This window comes from Trichogramma pretiosum, unplaced genomic scaffold (assembly GCF_000599845.2).
Source record: "Trichogramma pretiosum strain Unisexual culture from Peru unplaced genomic scaffold, Tpre_2.0 scaffold17, whole genome shotgun sequence".
In the NCBI taxonomy this organism is placed as follows: domain Eukaryota; kingdom Metazoa; phylum Arthropoda; class Insecta; order Hymenoptera; family Trichogrammatidae; genus Trichogramma; species Trichogramma pretiosum.
Genome location: NW_019641225.1, coordinates 1,914,458 through 1,936,038, shown reverse-complemented (window position 1 = coordinate 1,936,038; position 21,581 = coordinate 1,914,458). Strand labels below are relative to the sequence as shown.

General features: G+C 44.5%; 1 protein-coding gene across 1 annotated transcript; it reads right to left on the bottom strand.

The window, feature by feature from the left end:
• Window positions 1-606: 606 nt before the first annotated feature.
• LOC106649094 (homeobox protein slou) lies at window positions 607-14,844 on the bottom strand. The gene is made up of 2 exons (XM_023458136.1): window positions 13,605-14,844; window positions 607-3,000 (listed from the first exon to the last, which is right to left on the bottom strand). The coding sequence occupies exons 1-2, from the start codon at window positions 14,842-14,844 to the stop codon at window positions 2,084-2,086; spliced, it is 2,157 nt and encodes a 718-aa protein (XP_023313904.1). The 3' UTR covers window positions 607-2,083.
• Between the last annotated feature and the right edge of the window lie 6,737 nt (window positions 14,845-21,581).

Here is a 21,581-nt window from a genome sequence, read left to right as displayed (position 1 = left end):
GTTCTCGACCACCCGCCCGACTAATGATCGCGCGCGCTTTATATATTACAGTATATAGTATCCGCGGGTGCAGACCGACTCATTAGACCCGAGATGCGGCAAATTGCCCCGAAAATTTTCCCCTTTCATTTTTTTGCCCGCTGCCGGAGCCAAAGAAAGTTCATTGCTGTATGCACCAAGCAGTGCACTCGCCGATTATTTTAGTGGGTGCGAAGAGTCGAAGGTATCCGGTTGTACATATAGATATCGCGCGTGTGCTGTTTTTGCAACGCGATTTGATTTAACGTCGTTGTTTTGTTGCGCGGCGTCGAAAACGCATATTACACGATCGATAAACACCGAGTTTATTTGTGGCAAGAGAGAGATAAGATCCGCGTGCAGAGTTCGAATAAACAGATCGACGCGTGCACTGGAGATGTGAACAAACTTTGCGTTATTTATCGTCGACACGCGCGAGATCGAATGTAATTGTAACGATCGACTGGGACACGAGTGGCTGTAACATTTCTTAATCCTAATGCAAATCGATATCGAAATCGTGTGTGCGAGATTCGAAAAGTTTCCAGGATTTTACGTATGGTGGGTTGGCTGAAAAGAAATAATCATCACGGAAAATCGACTGATTTTTTTTTTTTTTTATGACTTCGATTTATTTATCAATTATATAATCCCATATGCAACGGGTACGCAGTGGTACCCCGAAGTTGGCGCACGCACACGCAAGCACGCACATTTACACAATTACAATATACTTATATCACACTTTTGCAGTTTCGATCGTTTTGCCTCGTACACTCGAGCCGCGCGGAACGGCGGAACGATCATTTTTGTTTATTTTTTTTTTAAATACAACATAGTAAATTTAACAAAATTTCTTCGATACAAACAAGCGAGAAATGTTTTCTGTTTATCGATAAATTTTAATTCTCTTTGGTATTCTTCGTGTAGCAGTGTACGATTCGTCTTTTTGTTCGTTTATTTTTTTTATTATATACAATAAATCTTAAATCTTTACTAGTAGAGTGAATATATTTTTTTAACTAATCTAATTTTAAAAGGTTTTGTTCTGCTTTTTTTTTTCTTACATCGGTCGCTCGATACACAATACACGAATCGAGATTCTCAAATTTTTGATACCGTTAGAATTTGTTATCTCTTTATTTACAGATTTGATTGTTTTTTATTTACATGAAAAGTTTTTTCGCAATAGGCAGAAGATATCCGTACGAGCAGCAATTATGTTACATTTTCATATCCACATAATTATAAAAAAATTCGATCCCTATGCAATTTATTAATGATAAATTTAATTTTTACATTATTGCACTAGTGGCCAATAGAGAAATGGAAACAAGTTGAGCAGGTATGCCAATGCTTGACAACCGTCGCAATCTTGTTCCAACGATATGGCAAGCCAAATTGCCTTTTTTCACAATTAAAATTTGACTGAAAGCATCGATGACCCTCGTGGAAATGCTCAATACTTCAAGGGCTAGCTTTAAAAGATAAAATTGTGTATAAGTAGGCACTGCTGTGCTTGACTTATATACCATACTTCGACTTTGCCACTTGCAGATTCACAGTTACGAAACTACTCGCCATCTAGCGGTGAAGGCCTAAAAATTATCGTATTGAAAGTGGTCGAAACCCGACCTAAAGTTTTTTCAATAATTTAATCGTCCGGTTTTAAATTATTTAAGATACGTTTGATAATTTTAAAGTAATTTATATGAAAAATTGTCAAAAATATGTCAATGAATTGTTTATTGAGCCCGTATTAATATTGAGCATTTCTACCTGGGAAATAGAAATTTTAATAACCGATAAATAATAAAAAGAAAACAGTAACTATCACACTCGACAATGCGTTCAGTGAACCGAAATTTCAGCAGTACGCTAAATACACCGTGTCAAGACAATAATCTCCCGGTACACTTGAATTTCATAATCAACTATTTACATCCGTGCAGCGAAACTACTCGTCCGCTTTCGAATCACGTTTTTTGCCGCTCCAATTACTCGGGGGCTGCTGCTGATGCTGCACGATCACGCGCACGGGCTTGATCCGCTGCTGCTGCTGCTGCTACGCATGCGTGTGAGCGGCGCTAGTGGTCACGTTCGGCGTAGGTGTCGCTGCCGTCGTCGGCGTCGACGACGTCGTCTGCTGCTGCTGCTGCTGCACGGTGGACGCAGCCGCCGCCGTCGCCGCGCTCAGATGATGCCCGAAGAAGCTCGGAGCCGAGGCGCCGTAGGGCCCGGGCGCCCCGGGATGATGATAGTAGCCCGGCGGCGGGGGCGCGTGATGCACGTGCGCGTGCGGATGAGCGTGTGGATGCGCGTGGCCGTGCGGATGCGCGGCGAACAGGAAGGTCGGCCCGTAGGGCGACGGATGCGGCGGCGTCGTCGGCACCGTCGGACTGTTGACGTCCAGGCCCGGGTTCTGCTTCTTCCACTTGGTGCGGCGATTCTGAAACCAGATCTTGACCTGCGTCTCCGTGAGGGATAGCGACAGGGCCAGGTTCAGTCGCTCGCAGACCGACAGGTAGCGTGTGGTCTTGAACTTGTTCTCCAGTGCCACGAGCTGCTCGTACGTGAACGCCGTGCGAGCTCGACGAGGTTTTCCTCCGCTACTGCCACCACCACCGCCACCGCCACCACCGCTACCGCCGTTGTTTCCGTTGCTCTGGCCGGAGGGGCAATTCTGATTCTGTCCGCCGGACAGGCTCGAGTGGCGTTTCTTGCCGCTGCCGCCGCCGCTGCCGTTGTTGTTGTTGTTGTTGTTGTTGGTGCCACTGCAGTTGGAGGGCGTCGAGGCGTTGCTGTCGTTGATGTGCGACATCTCGTTGTCGGGCTGGTCCGAGGCGCAGGTGCGCATGTCGACGTCGTCGTCCTCGTCGTCGTCGAGGCCGTCCTCGTCCATGTCCATGTCGAGCTGGTCGGACGTGGCCGCGTCGTCCTCCTGGCCGCTGCCGTTCGCGAATTCGCCTCGCGAGTCGCTGTCTGAAATCATCACACGATGGGTTGAGTAAAAGTTTTTTCGAAAAAACGATTTATTTTATATAATTGATAGGTCAAAAGGTACATTCAAAGAGTGTAAAAATGCATATATGCTTAATGTCAATGACTCTACGTGACTATATGCATGTTTGTCAATAAAATTTTTTCAATCCAATAACAATGACATATGGTTATTGAACATCGGAAGATACGCATTTTTTGAATGGGACATACAACCGAATTTTAAAGCTGTTTGATTTGGTGTATCATTGTAGATATTTATTGATGTGAGTAATCTCAACAAAAGTGACGTGTATCTAAAGGGAATTTTCGTGAATTAATCAGGGATAAAACCGTAATTTTCATTGATTAAAAATAATGTAATAGTATGAATCACTTGTAAAGTCATAATTATGTTTTCATTCACCTTAAAAGATTCATCAAATTTTTATCATTTTATCATCATTATAACATGATGAACTGTAAAATTGATGTTACGATTTTTTTTTATACAAATATTCATATGAATTTATAATAATTCAAATTTTGAACTGAATTAAAGCTGCCAATGATAAACAATTTGTAACCAATAATATCTGCTGAAAGGAAATATACGGCTTGTAGACGCAGACGTATATTCTCCACGACGACAATGTCTGCCACTTCGCTCTTTTCTTTCTCTCTCTCCCGAGCATTGAGAAAATATATATATCGGAAATTCAATCAGTGCGCAGATGTCTCTCTCTCTCTCTCTCTCGGACAGATCCGTACGAAGGGTTGTGTGAGCAGACACACACACACGTACACATACACGTGCGAGCACCAGTGTACCTACTACATGCGCGATACGAAAGAGCGTTAAAAAGCAAAAGAAGCGAACGAGCGAGCGAGCGGGTAGGATGCAGATTATCCGAAATAGCTTCGCGGAGAGGGGAAAAAAAAGAAGTAGAAGAAACGGGAGGAAAAGAGAGACACAGAGAGAAAGAGAGCCACCAAGTGAACTCTCGTATTTCCAGGTTTTACGCCGTAATGGGATTTGTATCTCGTTAACGCGTGATAGTTCTTGCCGAGCAAAGCAATGGATATGCGCGAGCCTTTTTTCCCCCCCGTATTCTCTCTATTTCTCGTTTTTTCTCTCCATTTTCTTCCTCGGCCTCTCTTTCTTTTTATTTTTTTGTCATCCGTATACCCTCTACCTCTCTCTTTCTCTCTGGGCTGCCCGCGTTTGTTTCCTTTTGTCACATCGAGCGCGCGACGCGCACGAGTAGAAAAGCCAAGTGAAAGAGATATAGAGAAACGGTTTAAGGGTAAAAAAAAGGGCCGATATCCGGTGAGTAGATATACATATAATACGGGATACATTAAATGTATATACGAGCAGCGCGAGGACCGATCGTCGTCGTGCTCTAATCGAATCGCGTAATTTCGTTTATATCCGCGTATACGACGTGCACGCGCGCACACCTTTTTTTCGACCTGTGCCCCGTTGTTGTTTCGTATACAGTTGCGCGCGGCTTAACTGTTTAAAAACAAAGCTCCGACGCATCAGCTGTGCATGTGTTTACCGAAATTCGTATACGCCTGGGCTCGCGCGTGATTTCATACGGAAATCGGGACGGAAGGTGCGAGGGAAAAAAATTCCAGTGACAGAAAAACACCGAAAAGTGACGTCGCGCAGCTCTGTCTACACTCAAAAAATTAATCGCTGCCAATTCATTGGGACGAATAATTTTAATAATTTAAAAAAAAATCACGAGCCTCTCTAAAAAATCGACCGATCATGGATCATTTTATTTTTTTTTCGTTTATAAGACTATTATTAAATTAAAGCAGAAAAAAAATTGAGTGAACGTATTTTCGATCAGAAAGAATTAACGGCTATCGATTCCCAAAAAATTTGTTTACAAAATATGACAGGCTATTGAGAGATACTCTGCGATTGATATACGTTAATAGAGAAACCAGTGTCTAACAGTAAATAACAGTAACGAGCCATTGTGATGTATAGTCTTCAAATTGCCGAGTGTTGCTTTCATGGATGATATACCTACGTAACATATATTTCATTTATTCAAATTTCATCTTGAATCAAATGATCGTTGCTTTAACCGAGGCACATTAAGGTAAATGTGAAAAGAGATCAATAGGAGAATAAATAGATCAAACGGAAGCGACATTGTCGTTCCGTCGGCTGAAATAGGCAACACAAAATAAATAATAAGTCGCGAATTAATAAAATAAAATAAAGTGTACGATTCTCACATTCATAGTTCTTTTAAATTAAATTTTTAAGGCTTTGACTCGCGTATCGATATGAATTATATGTCAACTGCAAATTTTGCATAAAAACCTGAATACAACAATGAAATAAACTGACATGCAAGTGAAAAAAACATTTGACAAAGGTCCATTTTAGATCCATCACAAAGCTGTGTAGAAGCAAAACGACACTGAATTTTATCGAAAGTATTTTTTTATAAACCTTCCTCAAAAATGAATGTATTTTTGAACAGTTATGAAAACTGACTCATAATTAATGACAGCATCGACCACTAAATGGCAAGTACCCTTTATCGTATGAATCTGCAAGTGACAAAATCAAAAATAACTATTTTAGTCGAAGCAATGTTTACAGATTCACTTGACACTTGATCCAAGTATAACGAAATATTTTATCAAAAATCACGCAGTACAACATTCATTTCGCGTCCATACCCGAATACAGGCAAATTTAATACAATCAAAGCCCATCCGACGCGGCGCGCGCGCGCAATCAATGACGATCGAGTACGAGGCTTACATTATACACACACAGCTATAAAGAGAAGGGGTTCGGCTGCTGCGCCGCGTCCGTCCGTCTGTCCGCGTCCCGCAGCACTCGCAGCGCTGCATATCGTATACGACGACGACCACCACCACCGCCAACCACCGCACCAGCAGCAGCTTCGTCATCCCCTCGCGCCGCGCAAAGCGGTAGCGACGATTCCGGTAATTGACGAGGCTGGACTCTCTATACTAGGCTGCTGCTGCTGCTGCTATATGTATATCTGGGTACTCGCAGTCACGGCGCGCGCGCTCGCGTGTTTGTACGCGGTAAACGATTTTCGCTTTCAAAACTCGTCTCAATGTCGCCCGTCTATACTCTGTCTCTGTGTTTATGCACCTTGCGAGCATGTGTGTGTGTGTGTGTGTGTGTGTGTGTGCGTGTTTGGCTGGGTGGTGGATGGGCACACACACACACACACGCTGTGTACCATTGTCGAGCGAGCCGTGCGCACACGCCGCCTTTGACCCTTGTGCAGCAGAGTATCCCGTGGGACTTAAGACCTGCTGCTGCTGCTACACAGCGGTGTGTATATCGAGAGCGTTTAGTCGTATTTTCTGGGTTCGTATCAAAGAGATCGTCGAAGGAGAGCCAAGTGTATCGAGAACGAGATTCGAGCGAGTAAATTTCCATTTGCTTTTCTAGAGTCTTTGTGCGCATGATGTTAAATTTGAATGAACGAGAGAAATAGTTTTTTGTATCTCTTATCAAATCACGGGAGAAATTAATGGAGGAGATGAATATCGGTTGAGAAAACTTTAAAAATTTAATTGCAGGTTTAATGTAAAATCAGACATCAAAATTAAAGTAATGAATACTGAGTTTTATTTTTACATGAAATTAATGTATAAGTACTGATTTATTTGTTTATGTAAATTGAACAAAAAAAAACATGAAAATGGCATCACTTGGTAATTTTGAATAAAAAATAATGACGAAAAATTAAAAAATTTTAATTTGTATGGAAACTCAATCGTAATTGATGCTAGTCTTCACCGCCAGATGGCGAGTACATTCATCTGTAAAAGTCTGCAAGCGGTAAACTAAAAATAATTCTATATATATAAAATCGCGATCTTAAGTACTTAATGAATTTTTCATCAACGTTATTATTTTTAACAGTACATGCTATATCCCAGAAAGACTCGTCGGAAGTTCCGAAAAACATCGACACGCACGACGCGATAGCACCGTAGCAAAAAAAAAAGAGCTATGGTGTATAGCGAGAAAAGCGAGCGAGAAAGAGAGCTACGACGATACAAAAGCCATTCGAAATCGAAATTGTTTTTTAATGCGATTAGCCCCGTCGCAGGCGCGCAGAGTGGAATTGTCTTACTATCGAGAGTTCTTTCGGAATTAAGTATCCGTGTTGCTGCTGCAGGGGTGCACGAGCGGACAATCGGGAGCGATCGCTTTAAAGGCCATACACACACACATGTACTCGTAACAAGTAATAGGTGTGAGATATATACTTGTGTGCACGTATATGTACGCAACTGCAAACGAGACAGAAAATTGAGAGCTTGAGAGATGCCGCTGTACAGGAGTTATGTGTGTGTGCAGGGGAATGGAGAGCTTACAGCGGCAGCAGCTCTCGAGACTTTTAGAGGCACGAGTCGAGAAACGGAGGGGCGCGTCCTGGGTACTGCTTCGGTATATATACTTATAACGCCTGCGAAAGTGCAATGATGCAAGTAATAGAAGTCGTGCCCCCGACGCCACCACCGCCACGGTGTATTATGCTAAAAGCGCTCTCGCGCGTCGAAGCCGAAACGCGCGAATAAATCGACCCCGGATTATCATATTAATACGTATTCGCGTCTGCGTCGTGTGTATGAGTGGATGTGTATGAAAATAGAGATAGTGCAGACTCGATTGTACATTTTCGACGTTCAAGGAGAAAAATTGTCCATTAAAATTTGTAACATTTTTCGATGACCAGGAGATGTATATTTGAGATTTGGGATAATGTAGATTGTAATACAGTGTAAAAATTCATTAATTTTTATGTGCTCTAAATGGTCTCGTTTGCATTGTTTGCAAAAAGTAAAAATTCAAAATACTGCCGTTAAAAATAACGCATTAAAAAGAATAAATCTTAATTTATCGCGAATCAAAGCCAAGCCTTTGAAAATTAAACTTAAACTTCTTTCAGGTACCGTCGAGTTGCCCCTAGATGGCGTACGTCCGAATCCTCGCGAAACCAAACGAGAAAATATCAAGTTTTAGAATAAAAAGTACCAAAACGAATGATGTAATTACCATATCTCACAATGCCGGAATGTTTTTTCATCGATGTTACTATTTTTAACAGTACATTCTATATCCCTTGAAGACTGTATGCCAGTTATGTATCTGTCAATGTATCTCAGTTCTCTAAAATATTTTCCCGCACAAATCGAACGAATTATCCATACACGAATTCGAGCCGATCCACGCATCCACGCACGTACATCGCTCAAATCCAAGTATTATATACTTCTCGTATATAATAATAAATCACATTAAAAATACTTCCCCCCGCGCGCGGGGCCCCGAGCGCAACAAGCGTATCGATGCGCCAAGTGCCTGTATACGCGTATACGTGTATCGGCTTTAGAGAGAGCTAGAATGTATATCATATACATTCGCACACTTTACACGCTCATATACCTACTATGTATACGGTATGCAAAAGGGAGAATCATATACGAAACGCGCGTGTACACGTATGAAAACGAGCATACAGTGTACGCAGTCGATCGTTGGATACGGTATATATAACGCGCTGTGCGCGCGCGGGGGTAGTTGGTGTATGTGTGTGTGTGTGTGTGTGTGTGTGTGTGCGCTGTGATTCTCGCCCTGCTCCGCGCGCGCTCCACGAATCATTCGGCAGTGCCTGAGAGCCAATTTTCTGGGCGGCTTGCTTTCTCTCGTCCTACACACACACACATATCCCGAGCGTAGTACGATTATCATAACAGCTCTCGCGTATATATATGTATTGTATATATAACGTGTGTGCGCGCGCGTGGATATTATTCCCGGGCTCGGGCACCAATGTCTGTCTGTGATTATACATCCATGCGCGCGTGTGTGTGTGTGTGTGTGTGTGTGTGTGTGTGTTCAGTAGTCGAAATTCCAAATGGATTTGCGCGCATACACACGCGTAACTGTGGCGGTGGTGGTGTTACGCTCGGCAGTCGGCAGCTCTGATGCAGTTTTAATGGGGAAACGAACTGGCTGCGGACGCCCGATATGATTGATGCGCCGATGTACGTGTATAATACATCTATAGTCGCGCGTGGCAGCGGCGATCATCCCCGATCATTCCTCTGCACTCGATTCTCCTTTTTCTCTCTCTCTCTTTGCTTCGCAAGCTAGCCGACTGAAGAGATTTATATTATAAATAAAAAAATATATATGCGTTTTCGGATACGAAAAAAAAATAATATCAAATCGACAGGAGAATGCTCGATGGTCGAATGATTGTCCGAAGATGCGCGCGGGATGTAACTTTCGGGTGAAAATCGAATTAGAGAGAGAGAGAGAGAGAAGCTTGAATCCAACACGGACTGCTTTAATAATGCAGCCGCACTCGACTCGTCAAGAGAGAGAAGGGATATATATAACGATGGAAAATGACGTCGCGCGCCGGGGCTCAAAGGCTGGTTAACGCAGATTAGCTCGACGATTTGTCACGCTCCGACAGCCGACAGAGAGAGAGACTAGGCGAGCTTTTTCTCATCGCTTTCCTCTGCGTATACGTCGACACTGTTCCAAGCGGTATTATATATAAGTATATACGCGAAGCTTCCGTGTGCGGCGCACCTTTTTCTTCTTCCTTTTGTTTGCCGAGTCGTGTCACGCGTTATATATACACGTACGTGTTTGGACACTCGTGTATAATAACCTCGGAGGGGGTGCCATTATCGTCCTAAGTGTAAAATAATGAGCGAAAGCTCTCGCTTCGCGTTTCGTCGTGAAATATACGTACTTGCACCGAAGCTCGTGCGCATATTCCTTTATTTATTTTCGCGTTTGTGTGTGTGTATCGGAGACTCTCTTTTGCGTACTCCCACTCACTGCGCGCTGCGTGATTTAATACGATGATGATAACTTCAAAGAATTAATCAAGAGAACAGTTATATACTTAGGCGGGGGCGTACGCGTAACCTACATTACACGCATGTATATCTGTGTATAATTGTAAAAGCTAGAGAATATAAATTAATTAAGCTAATGCAAAGCGCTCGAGAGTCGCGCAGTGTGTGTGTATATTATATTTAATAACACTGGCAGCAATCAAGCGCGCGTATACGTAAATATACTTTCTTTCTCGTTCTCTGTACGCGGAGCGCATCAGCTCAATTACCAAAAATTTTCGTTCACTCCCATTGAAGATGCGCGTGGGTGAGCCTAAATTTAGCGACTCGAGAGAAAGGTATAGCACGTGGATCGCGTGAAATTCGAAAGCAACGCCATTGTCGAATGACGATAGAGCTTTTGAGCTTTTTTATACTCGATCGTAAACATCAGTCGCGCTCGAGATTGCGACGATCGAATCATTGGAATACGTATATCGAATGAAAAGAAGTTTTGCTGACCTTGCGTATAGGTATATTGCGCGCGAGTATTCGAAATTAGCCTTTCAGTATACACAAAATTGATGATCATTATTGATCAAAATATATCCATTTCAGTTACATACCAATTTACAGACTTATACACTTATTTTGACTTTGCCACTTGTGGATTTACAGTTATAGGGTACTCGCCATCTAGCGGTGGAGATTGTCCTTAATTTTGATTGAATCTTCATGAATTTTTCAAAAAATATCGCAAATAAGAAATCAGTTTTTAAACGGCAATTTTTAATCAGAATTTATAAATTTAAATATAGAACTGCGTTTATGCATTAAAAATAAATCATAAGATTGCATTTTTTTTTAATTTATTTTTGTACACTTTGCGTTTCCAAAAAAATCAACACGAATTAATTTTCAATGATGACTTCATGTAACCGCAATAAAGTTTAGTTAACATCACTCAACTTTTAACGTCTGACTTTACGTTAAATCTGCGCTAACGTCTTCTTTTCGGCAGTGCGTAAATGGCTACGTATACATAATATTTGCATGCATGCTTTATCGCGAGCTTCATGATACCATCGACAGATGGAGTATCGTGAATTCGCAAGTGGCAAAAAATTTCATAGGGTGTATTTATTTAGCCATAAAGTATCCTAATATCAGAATGCTATATAATTGCTGGCCTCTCGAGTAAAGTGACTGGGCCACTTCATACATCGGGCCGAAGGAAATATAAATCCGCTAGGTGATTCGTCTTGGTAGCTCTACTGCAGTAGCAGCGGTAGCCCTCGTATACATTTTGTGTGTAATACGTTTTTGTTTCTCGGAACGGACCATTGAGACACTATACACAATATATGACATGTATCTCACAGTTACTCCCGGTCGATGATGGCACACACACACATACGCGCAAGTAAGAAAACTCGACACGCGTTATTTACGACGATAATATACATTGTCTAGATCGCGAGAAACGCGAGAAGAAATTCGTACGGTATAAAGGGTCGCCGCGCCTATTATTACACCTATATACGTATGACTTAACGTCGGACGGTATAATGGACAATTGCGAATTTTCACGCTCTCGACTCGTTTCGCGCCTGAATGTGCCTGCCTGAATGGCGTCCATTATTCGAATCGGTGGCAATTACCTCGATTAAATCGACTGGCATTTTTGGCACTCGTTATACGTGAACCCGTTCCTTTTTCGCAGTGCGAAATCAAGCGATCCGTCGCGAGAGTCGAGCGCTCAGGTTCCCCAAAAAAAAGTAACAGTTGACAAATTAATAATATAATTCGTCGAGCCGAGCGATTGACCGTAATTGATATAGTCAATTAATTTTTTGGAAAAAAAAAATGTATCGAACAGCGTCGCACACATCTTAACAGCTTATTATTATTCATCGTCGCATAATAATATAATACACTTGCCAAATTTAATTTCCTCTCGGCGCGTAATTGCTTCAGCGTTTAAAATAAAGTCGGTGATTTGTTGTGCCGCGCGGGTTGAGCGTCGCATGCGCGGAAAACAGCAGCTGATTAGTTGAAAAACTTATGTATTTTAAGGACACATACGGCACAGCACAAACGGACGGAAACTCGCGGCGATGCAAAATTGTTTTGGCACACGCGAAGCTCACGCGGCTTATATTATTATACATACAAATACGCGCATCACACGTCGCTTTTCCATTTTCGAGCTCGCGCTAATTAATTGTTCTCTTTAAGCAGCTGCGACGTTTGCCTCGCGCGCCAAACGATGATAAACACGCGAGAGAGAGAGATGCGGATGAAGCAACGAAAGAAAATAAAATTGGTAAAAAAGGGAAATTAATTCGAGTCGCAGACATATTTTCCCCAAAATTATTTCGTTACTTGCTCGGAGCAAAAAGTAGATCGCTTATCAAAACAGGCAGTGGCGAGAGCGTCGACAGATCCTACACGCATATATACACACACATAGAGGCATGCAGTTACCGCCTGATCGTTATTGCCCGAGACAACTAAGTTTCTGACGCTTTGAGGCTGCTGCTGCTGCTGCTGCTGCGCGACTGCAGTTGCTGCTGTATAGGCGTTGACAGAGGCATGCTTGATATTCCACAAATATCCACTATATACGTACGCCACTCTGCCGAGCGGTACAAGAGAGAGAGAGAGAGAGAGAGCGAGAGCTGGCGAATTATTCAAATTTACATAAACGAAGTTGATGCGCTTGTTTCGGCTAGTTTTCGTCGTAAATCATATTAATACGATGTGCGTTAGAAAGAACGAGCAGAAAAAAGAAACGAGCGAGCATAAAAAAGTGATTTACGAGGGTATACGTATCGAGGATTCGCGGCTATCGAGTAAGTATATGTGTGAGTGTCACGTGTGTCACACGCGCGGGCGCGAGAGCTTTTAGATATGTGCCGCCGAGCGATCAATTAAGGCCCTCATTTTCGGCCGAAAAAGATGGCATATTTTACGCTTGGCTCAAACACAGCACATGTTTGTTGTTTCCCTTATTATTTTACGTACATCCACTCTCTCGGAAGCTCGTGCTGCAAGCTCCAAAAAGACTCGAGAGCGACGCGCGCCGAGATCATCGATGCGAAACGACCGTTCGTATTTAAGCTGTTTAGAATGGTATATAATAAGCGGCTCGTTTCGAGCTCGATTTTTTTGCGGAATCGGTCACAAATTATTCAAACGAGTAGTCTACGAGCGGAATTATTACGAGTGAAAAAAACGTCGCGCGCTATGATATGTCCTTTTTGGCCCTGTGGCTGTACGGGCGGCTATTTTTAGAAACGAGGAAATGCGCCTGACAAAATCGCCGAGCGGTTTTTTGATGTGTATTTCAGCGCGTAAATAGGGAGCGAGAGAGAAGCGATGCGCGTGAAATACGAATGAAAAAGTCGACGCGAAGGAATTCATATACCGTGTGTAAGCTCTTCTTCGCCTTCTTCTTCTTCTTTTTTCTCGCTCTACAAACGCGTTAGCTAATTTTTTGCGAGTCGCTCTCGTGCTGTACATATAATATCCGCGATGAATGAGGCTTGTTTGTTTTCAATTCTTCTTCTCTCTGACTTTCAAAACGACCGACACTCGGATTGCACGCTTATATGTGATATGTGAACCCAAATGATATACAGATTTATCAAGTGTTTAATTAAATACGTACAAATTATACCGCCCTACCCTCGATGCACTAGAATGAAATAATTTACCTTCGTGAATGCTGCCGCTGCGCTTGCGTCTGCGATGATGCGACGGCCTGCCGCCACTGGCGTGCAACGACAGCCTGCCGCCGGTGAACTTGGTCGGGTCGAGGATGTTCTCCACGGAGAAGGCCAGGCACCTCTTCTGCTGCTGAGTCGTCGTCGTCTGACCAGTCTGAGCTGTTTGTTGTTGCTGCTGCTGTTGCTGCTGAGTCGACGTGGTCATCGTCGTGGTGCAGGTCGTGCTTTTGCCGGCGATCGAGGAGACTTGTTGTTGTTGTTCTTGTGGCTGATGGGGTGCGGTCGTGGCGGCCGCTGCTGCCGCCAAATGATAGACCGTCGGGAAGCCAAGCGGGTGCCCGTGATGATGATGATGATGATGATGCGGGTGGTGGTGGTGAGGGTGATGGGGATGATGATGGGGGTGTTGATGATGATGATGATTGTTGTTGACGAGGGGCGAGTGTCCCGGTACTATGGTGCCGGGCATGCCGTTGGCCAGACACGTGAACGCGTGCAGACCGGCGCGACTCGCCAAAGGATGCACGAATTGGGAAGCCGGGGCCAGCTGCTGATGCTGCGGCTGATCCTGGCTGCTGCTGCTCCTCGCCGTTAGATCGACGGGACTGCTGGGATTGCTCTCGGCGGCGCTGACGGCAGTGGGAGCCGCCGAAGCGTCGACTTCGACGTTTTCGTCGTCGTCGTCGTCGTCGCGGCACACGTCGACCTCGACATCGTCCGTTTCCACGTCGACGTCCCGTTGCTGCTGCTCACCCGCACTCTGCACATCGTTCCGATTAATGTTTCTTTTATTATCCACTTCGCGATCCACGTCATCCACTTCGTCTTGCTCGTCCTCGAGCCTCGCGAGCTTCGTCGTCGTCTTGGCTTCCTCGTCCTCGCTGAGCTCATCGTCCTCTGTGGTCTCGGCGGCGGCTCTGACGGAGTCTGCCTCGTCGAGTTTGCTGCTGCTCCGAGTCGAGTCCGACGACGACAAAGAGAGCAAACGACTCTGCAGATGCTCGTTGTAACGCGAGCCAACGACGAACGACGACGCGTTGTCCGTCATAGACCGTACCTGCAGCAGCTGCTGCATATGACGCTGCCTATCGCCGGGTCGCACGGGCCTGAGGGCCGATCCGTTATTATTCTCGACGTGGACCTCGTCGATTTGCTGCTGCTGCACGGGAGGCCCCAGGGGTGACATCGTCTCTGTGCTCGACACTCGAGACTCTTGCATTCTCCACATGACACCACTCGAGAGCACCTACGCACTCGCGCACACCCACGCACGCACGCAAGCACGCACACACACACAGGAGCGCACGTGACAGCGCCGAGGAGCAGCCCCTTAATGCCTTCCAGGCCGCTCCGTTGTTTTCGCAAGGAGCAGCAGCGAGTCCGACAACCACGTGACAATCGCTGTTGTTGGCCTCATCTTTGCTTCGTTTTTGTTGGGCGCCAACGTCTCGCTTTTTCACACGATGATTATATTTTCTCGTATCATTCTCGAAATGCTCAATGATGCATGCGTAGTCGTTACGTCGATCGATGGTAATAGAAAACTGTTACTATGGCATACTTGCAATTTCACTCGCAGATACACTTGTCCATCTGTCAAATCATATCACTCGCAAAATATTTTTCCCTTGCTTTCGGGGCACTCGCGCACGATGTTTCGTTCACCAGCTTTTTACACGGAAAATCAAATCGAAGTACTATGTTGTAACAAAGAAAACTTCGTTGCAGTCGACATCGACTGCAAGACAGTCTAGCAGTAGACAGTTGACTACCGCTGCGTGACGCGCGTGTGCGTGCTTTCGCTCGTCCGACGAAACAATGTCGGTGGTAGTGGCCGCGTGAGAGCTCAAGGGTGGTTCCCGGGAGCCGACGACGATACACGCAAAAACAGAAAAAGAGACAGAGAGAGAGAAACGGAGACAGAGATAGATAGACGGATAGATAGGTAGATAGAGAGCTTTGCGGACGCGCAACTAAAGATATCACTGCTGCTTCTCGCCGGCGGTCCGAAATCGCACTCGCAAAGAGCCTCGAAAAGCGAGAGATCTTGTCTGCAGCTGCTCCACGGATTGGGGCGGCCGGCATTGAATCAGTAGCAGTAGAAAATCTTCTCTCTTGCTCGCTCGCCTCACAGCAGCATCGTCGTACGTATGTACCAGCGCTCACAGAGAGAGAAGTAATGTAGAGGGGGATGTGTCGAGGCTAGCGCACCGCGCGCGAGCCAACGGGGAGCCGACGTCGACGCCTCGCTGCCGCTGCAGGGCGTGTCCGCAAGCTCGCGAGCGAAAGCTCCAATGGCGCGCCGCCCCACTACTACTAATTCGCAGCAGCAGCAGCTACCCTCGGCGGCAGCGGAGGAGGAGTGGGGGCGGACGTGGCAAGGATATAGCAGCGTAATATCCAAGCCGAGAAATTCGCGCGTTGTGCGACCCCTCCGCCTGCCTCGCGCCGTTATAATATAATACGCGCGCGGACTGCTATACTGCACACACATAGAGAGAGAGAGAGACGACCATGGTCGTGTGTGTATATGATGTAGCTCGAGAGTGAGCAGCAGCAGCGGCAGCTCGAGTCGTTATCGCTCTGGTCGCAACGGAGCGCGGAGAGCTTGATCTTGACGACGTGTATTAACCCGTGTCTATACTCGGCAGCGGGGGAGGTACTACCTACTACCTACCTACTACTACTAGTGCTGGGTACTTGAGATCGCTTAAATTTTGCTTGCCTGGATTAGAGTGGCCACCGCCTCGGTTACCAGCTATATATAGTATAGCTGGTACTGTGAGCTGCTGCTTCCGCCAACGCCGAAAGTTAAACGAGTTAAACGAGACGCGGCACTTTATGCTCCTGAAAATTTTAGAGGGTGTATATAGCACGACGTCGACGACGATGTAGCTTTGCGACTCACGCCGAGGAAAGCTCGAGCTGCGGAGCTGAGAAAAGAGGGAGATTGCCGCGCTCGCTGTATTATATACTCGCGCTAGCGAGCTCGATGAATTAACTTTGCGAGCGCGGCAGCGGCCGTGTATATAATACGATATGCATAAAGGAATGGGTACGCGAAAGAGAGATGGAGGATGAGAGAAGCTGCAAGACGAGGGAAGGGGAAATAATATTTCGTGGTACGATTGTTGCGTTTTCTAATCGTAACCCGATGCTCGCGCGCGATCTGATTTTGTAAATTTTATGAATTTTGTATAAGTTTTAAAAATAAATAAATTCGCGGATAATGAACATCGCAGTCGAACTTTTTTTTGAAATAAATCAGCATTGTATTGTTTATTTTTCGTACTTTTTCTGGTGCTATTACGTTACAAATGTCAAGCATGCTTTTAAAAGACCTTACCACTAGATGGCGAGTACTCATTGTGTGTTAATCCGCAAGTGGCAAAGTTAAAATAATTGGATAAGTTACACTGAACACCTTACACTTCAGTCGGTTAATTGTCACTCTGTTGTCAAGATTGTCTGTATTTTTCATGAATAAAATCAGCTCTATTCTTCTCGAATCGCTTAAAATCCATACTTCCTCGAGTTAACACTTTCATTTCTCACGTATCCTTTATTCTCTCGAGCTTGACAACGATGTCTCTCGGCATCGATATAAAGGCACCAGCACATGCACACGCAAACACTGCAGGCTCGCTCTTACGATACGTGATACATATTCACTCGTGCATCGAGGACACGTAAACGAGCGCGCAGCCCAAAGTGGTTTGTCTTTAATTTAGCTCGAGCTTGTAACGTCTTGAGCGCTGCGCGGACTATAGGTCTAGAGGGAGAGAGAGAGAGAGAGTCATTGTTACTGGCACGCACACGCGGGCCTATAAACAGACTGCGGCGAGCAGCGGAGCTTTATCTTGCTGCGAGCGACGTTCTCAAGTATGCTCAACGCCAGGCATATACATAGGAATTTGATGATGTTGACGCTTGACCCAGCCGTAGAGGCGAGTCTCTCGCTCGTAGCTCGATCGGCGCTTAAGTGCGTATGTAAGCACACAGGCTCGGGAGATAGCGAAGATGCGACGACGACGGCGATCGGGACTTGGACAACGACAGCCAAATCTGCAGCTTTAAAGCTCACGTGTACGCAAGCCGATAACAGGAATAGGTATTTTCTAAAATTTTGGTTGCGAGCAAAACAATCAAGTGGTACACCTATTTAACCGCTAGATGGCGCATGCCCAAAATCTCGACAGTCGCAAGAGAAAAAGCGAAGTTTCAGGATCAAGTAAGTCTGTATATAGTAGTACACAAATCATTGATGTAGTATTCGAATTTTGAAGATAGTAGTAGAAAAAAATATCTACTCGTCAAATACATACGCTCGCAGAGCAAAATCAACAATCTCTCCGCGATGGGTATATGTAATAAACCAGCAGCGGCCAATCGTTAAAATAATATCGTCATCATTATATTATCATCCCGCTAACCAATCGCATTAAGATCCATCCAGCGTGTACATAAAGCCCCGAATTTCCCTTCGCTTTATACTACCAGCAGCAGCGAGTATACACGTATAATAATCGTACCGACACATTAGCAGACAATTTTGGAATTTACAGTCTCTCTACGGCTTCGTGAGAGTGAGTGAGTGAGTGAGGTAGAGGAGGGAATATAAATGGCATCGAGTCGAGTGGAGCGAAGTAGTGGTGGTGGTGGCTGGCTGGCTGACTGGTGCTGATGGTGGTAGTAGTGGAATTGAAAGGGGTGGAAGCCGCTCACCGTGATATTGACGAGAGAGAGAGAGAGAGAGGCCCGAGCCGAAGCGAGAAAGAGGCAGCAAGAGAGATATATATACGTACGAGGCGTACTGCACTGTTTGCGAGTTCGTCAGTATGTATAGTGGAAGCCACACACACATACACACACACTTTGTTCGCGTATTATATATACGCTCTTAACTCTCGGTACTCGGGTGCGTTTGTGTGTGTGTGAGTGCGTGTCTGCATGTATGCGCTGCGCTTCGAATATTGTTTACCCGACCATTAAGGTAATTGCCGCCGCGGGTTACGATATAGTACACACTCACACACACATACACATATACACACGATATGTATACGCGCGTCGAGCTTTCTCTCTGTGTCTCGCGTCATGGACCACGCGCCGATCGAACGATCAGCATCCGGAACCGCGCGAATTCAATATAATGTCGGCTTTGCGCCTCTTTGTCTCTCTCCTAGCTATACGTATGCAGTATTTATATACACGTATAAAGTGTAACGCGCGCAGCGCGCAACTTTTTTGCCGCGGTTTTTGGCTTCGATGCGGCTGTCGAGTTACGGTTCGGTCCCGTAATATAGTTGATTAGGTATTGGGAGCATATCTCTTTTTTTATGACATTTCAAAGGTTAGAGCCCGCGATTAGAACTCTGAAATTATAAGATTATTTTTACTTTGGCACTTGTAGATTTACTGATGTTAAGATACTCGCCATCTGGTGGTAGAGATTCAAAGTGATTGTTATTTTTCGGTTATTCAAACACGTTTAATATTTTCAATATAACTGTATCCAAAAAATCGTCAGAAAATAGTTAGTTAATATTACTATTATTTAAAACATTTAAAATTGTCACGTTCAAAAATTTTCATCGGGGATCCAAAGAAAAAACTTTTGAATTGTACTCAGCTTTCGATTTAATACGCAATTCAAATGCCAAAAATGTATTTAAAAATCCGCCCTTTCTCCCACAACAATTTTTCTCCCTCGCCATAGCAATAATAGACTTTTCCTCGCGCGCATTCGCTTACAAAGCACAATGTGCAAGCTCGACGTCGCGCCGTCGGGTGGTACAGCAGCAGCAGCTTTACGCGCATCGTCGACGCGCATCGTGTATGCGCGGGGGTGGGTGGGTTCAACATTAGATACAGTCTAGGCGGCGTAATTGCGGTCACTGTCGCGAAGCCGCTAATGGGGTAATTATGATAACTGTATAATTCGCCCAAGAGAGAGAGACAGACAGACAGACTGACTGAGTAGACAGAGATGTAAACCTGTGCCGAGCGTGGCCCCTCCGGAAATATATATATATGTAGGTATACGAGTGCTGTGTCGCTGGGCTTTTGTCTTTTATGCCGTAGAAATATATATAATAACGTACGCATACGATTCTCGTTAAAACCCGAGCCGAGTTTACTCGAGTATTCGTTTTACCGCAATTAGCGATTTTACGTAATTAAAACTCAAATTGTTAAGGGCGTACTCGCGCGTATATACACGAAATGTAACGTAATATAGAATATAGACGTGTGCAGCTGCGCGCGAGCTTCGGAATATGATTCATTATTAAATGGACTCGCTTTGTAATACCAATATATGTGCGCGAGATTCATACAATGCATCAATTTTCGGACCGATGTTACACGCGTTTCGCGTAATATAATAATGTACAGCTCGGTGAACGATTTTATTGTATTGCGTATGTAGCACTCACGGTGGAGATCACGTGAATTCGAACTCGCATGATTCGAATTATCGCATTATTCGAGGTGATCGACTGGTCCCAGCCGAGTCACGATTAAAACGATATTTAAAAAAAGTCACGCAATTCAAAGGAAATGTCGCACAAGTCGTATTTGTGTATTAATTTTCCAAATTATGTGATCAGAAAACTTTCAGAAAGAAGGCCAGAAAGACTCCTCTGAGACATTAGTAAACCTTATCCATAACGAGCAGAACATTAAATGGTAGCTATTTTACCGCAAGGTGGCGCATGCCCGAATCCTCGGAAGTCACTAGAGAAAAGGCAAAGTAATAGGATTAAGTAAGTATCGTAACTATTCGAGTTACTTGACTGCTAAATAATTGGGAGTTCTAATTAAGTAAGTACACATTTTGCATGTTTATACAATAATAATGCTTGCTTTCTTCTGCTCGTATTTTTTTGAAGCCTTATTGATAGTCTTGTTGTATATCATGCGATAGATGCTCAACTTTCACAACGATCCGACATCAAAAAAGTACTTAAAAATGACAATGTTTTAAACTGCTTCAAATAGAATATTGGCTCTTTAAAGACTTTACCACTAGATGGCGAGTACGCGAATTCCGTAAACCCACGAGTGTAAAAGTAAAACTAATTTTATAAAACCCTGTTTCGGAAAAATTTCATGTGAGTCTTGCCTCTGAGAAGTTTCTCTTGACTCCGAAAAAACTTTTGTCCTTGCGGCTAAAAACAAGCCATGAAGTATCGATAATTTCTATCAGGAAATTGATCGACGATACCTGTACTCGCGCGGCCAATTCGATGATACCTATATAGTACAGCGACTGCGGGTGAGGAAATCATCGAGTTACGCACACGCATTTGCATATTTATATCTATACATCGCACACACACATACACGCGCGCAGATGAGAGAGAGAAAAGGAGAGGGGCAATATACAGGGAGTATAGTATACGTACTATATAGTACGGAGGGTGAGTTCGGGAGTTCTCTCTCTCTCTCTCTCTCTCTCTCTCTCTCTCTCGGGCGCGTCAATACAGATTTGCGCGATTGGTCGAATCAATCAATCGCGCGCGTCTGGCATGAGCTCTGCGGCTGCGTATCCAATTACACCGATTACTCAATGTTTACCTGGGCGCGCGCGCGAGCGGCGCTCTCGGCAGCTAGCTCTGTCTTTGTGTCTCTCTCTCTGTATACATGTACGTACATACACGCGAGTACGTCTGCGTGTACCGCGAGCTAGAGAGAGAATCGATATTTCGTCGGTTAAACAATCGCCCCTGTGAATCCGATTCAGCCGCTATTTATCTGCTTAATTTATTATAAAGCTTAACCACCACCGCCGACCGAATGCAGAGAGACATTATATCGATATAATTATTTATCATCGCGACTCGACTCTTTGAATCTTCTAAAAAGCTGTCGATGAAATTAAAAAAAAGAAAAAAGCTGCGCCCGCCGCACTCGATATCTCGACGCCGATATATACGCAGCTATATAGCTAGCTAGAGCCAC

Coding starts and splice junctions, on each gene's coding strand:
- LOC106649094 (XM_023458136.1), bottom strand. CDS start 14,844: ATGTGGAGAATGCAAGAGTCTCGAGTGTCGAGCACAGAGACGATGTCA. Junction 3,001..13,604: donor CAGCGGCAGCATTCACGAAG/GTAAATTATTTC, acceptor TGATGATTTCAG/ACAGCGACTCGCGAGGCGAA.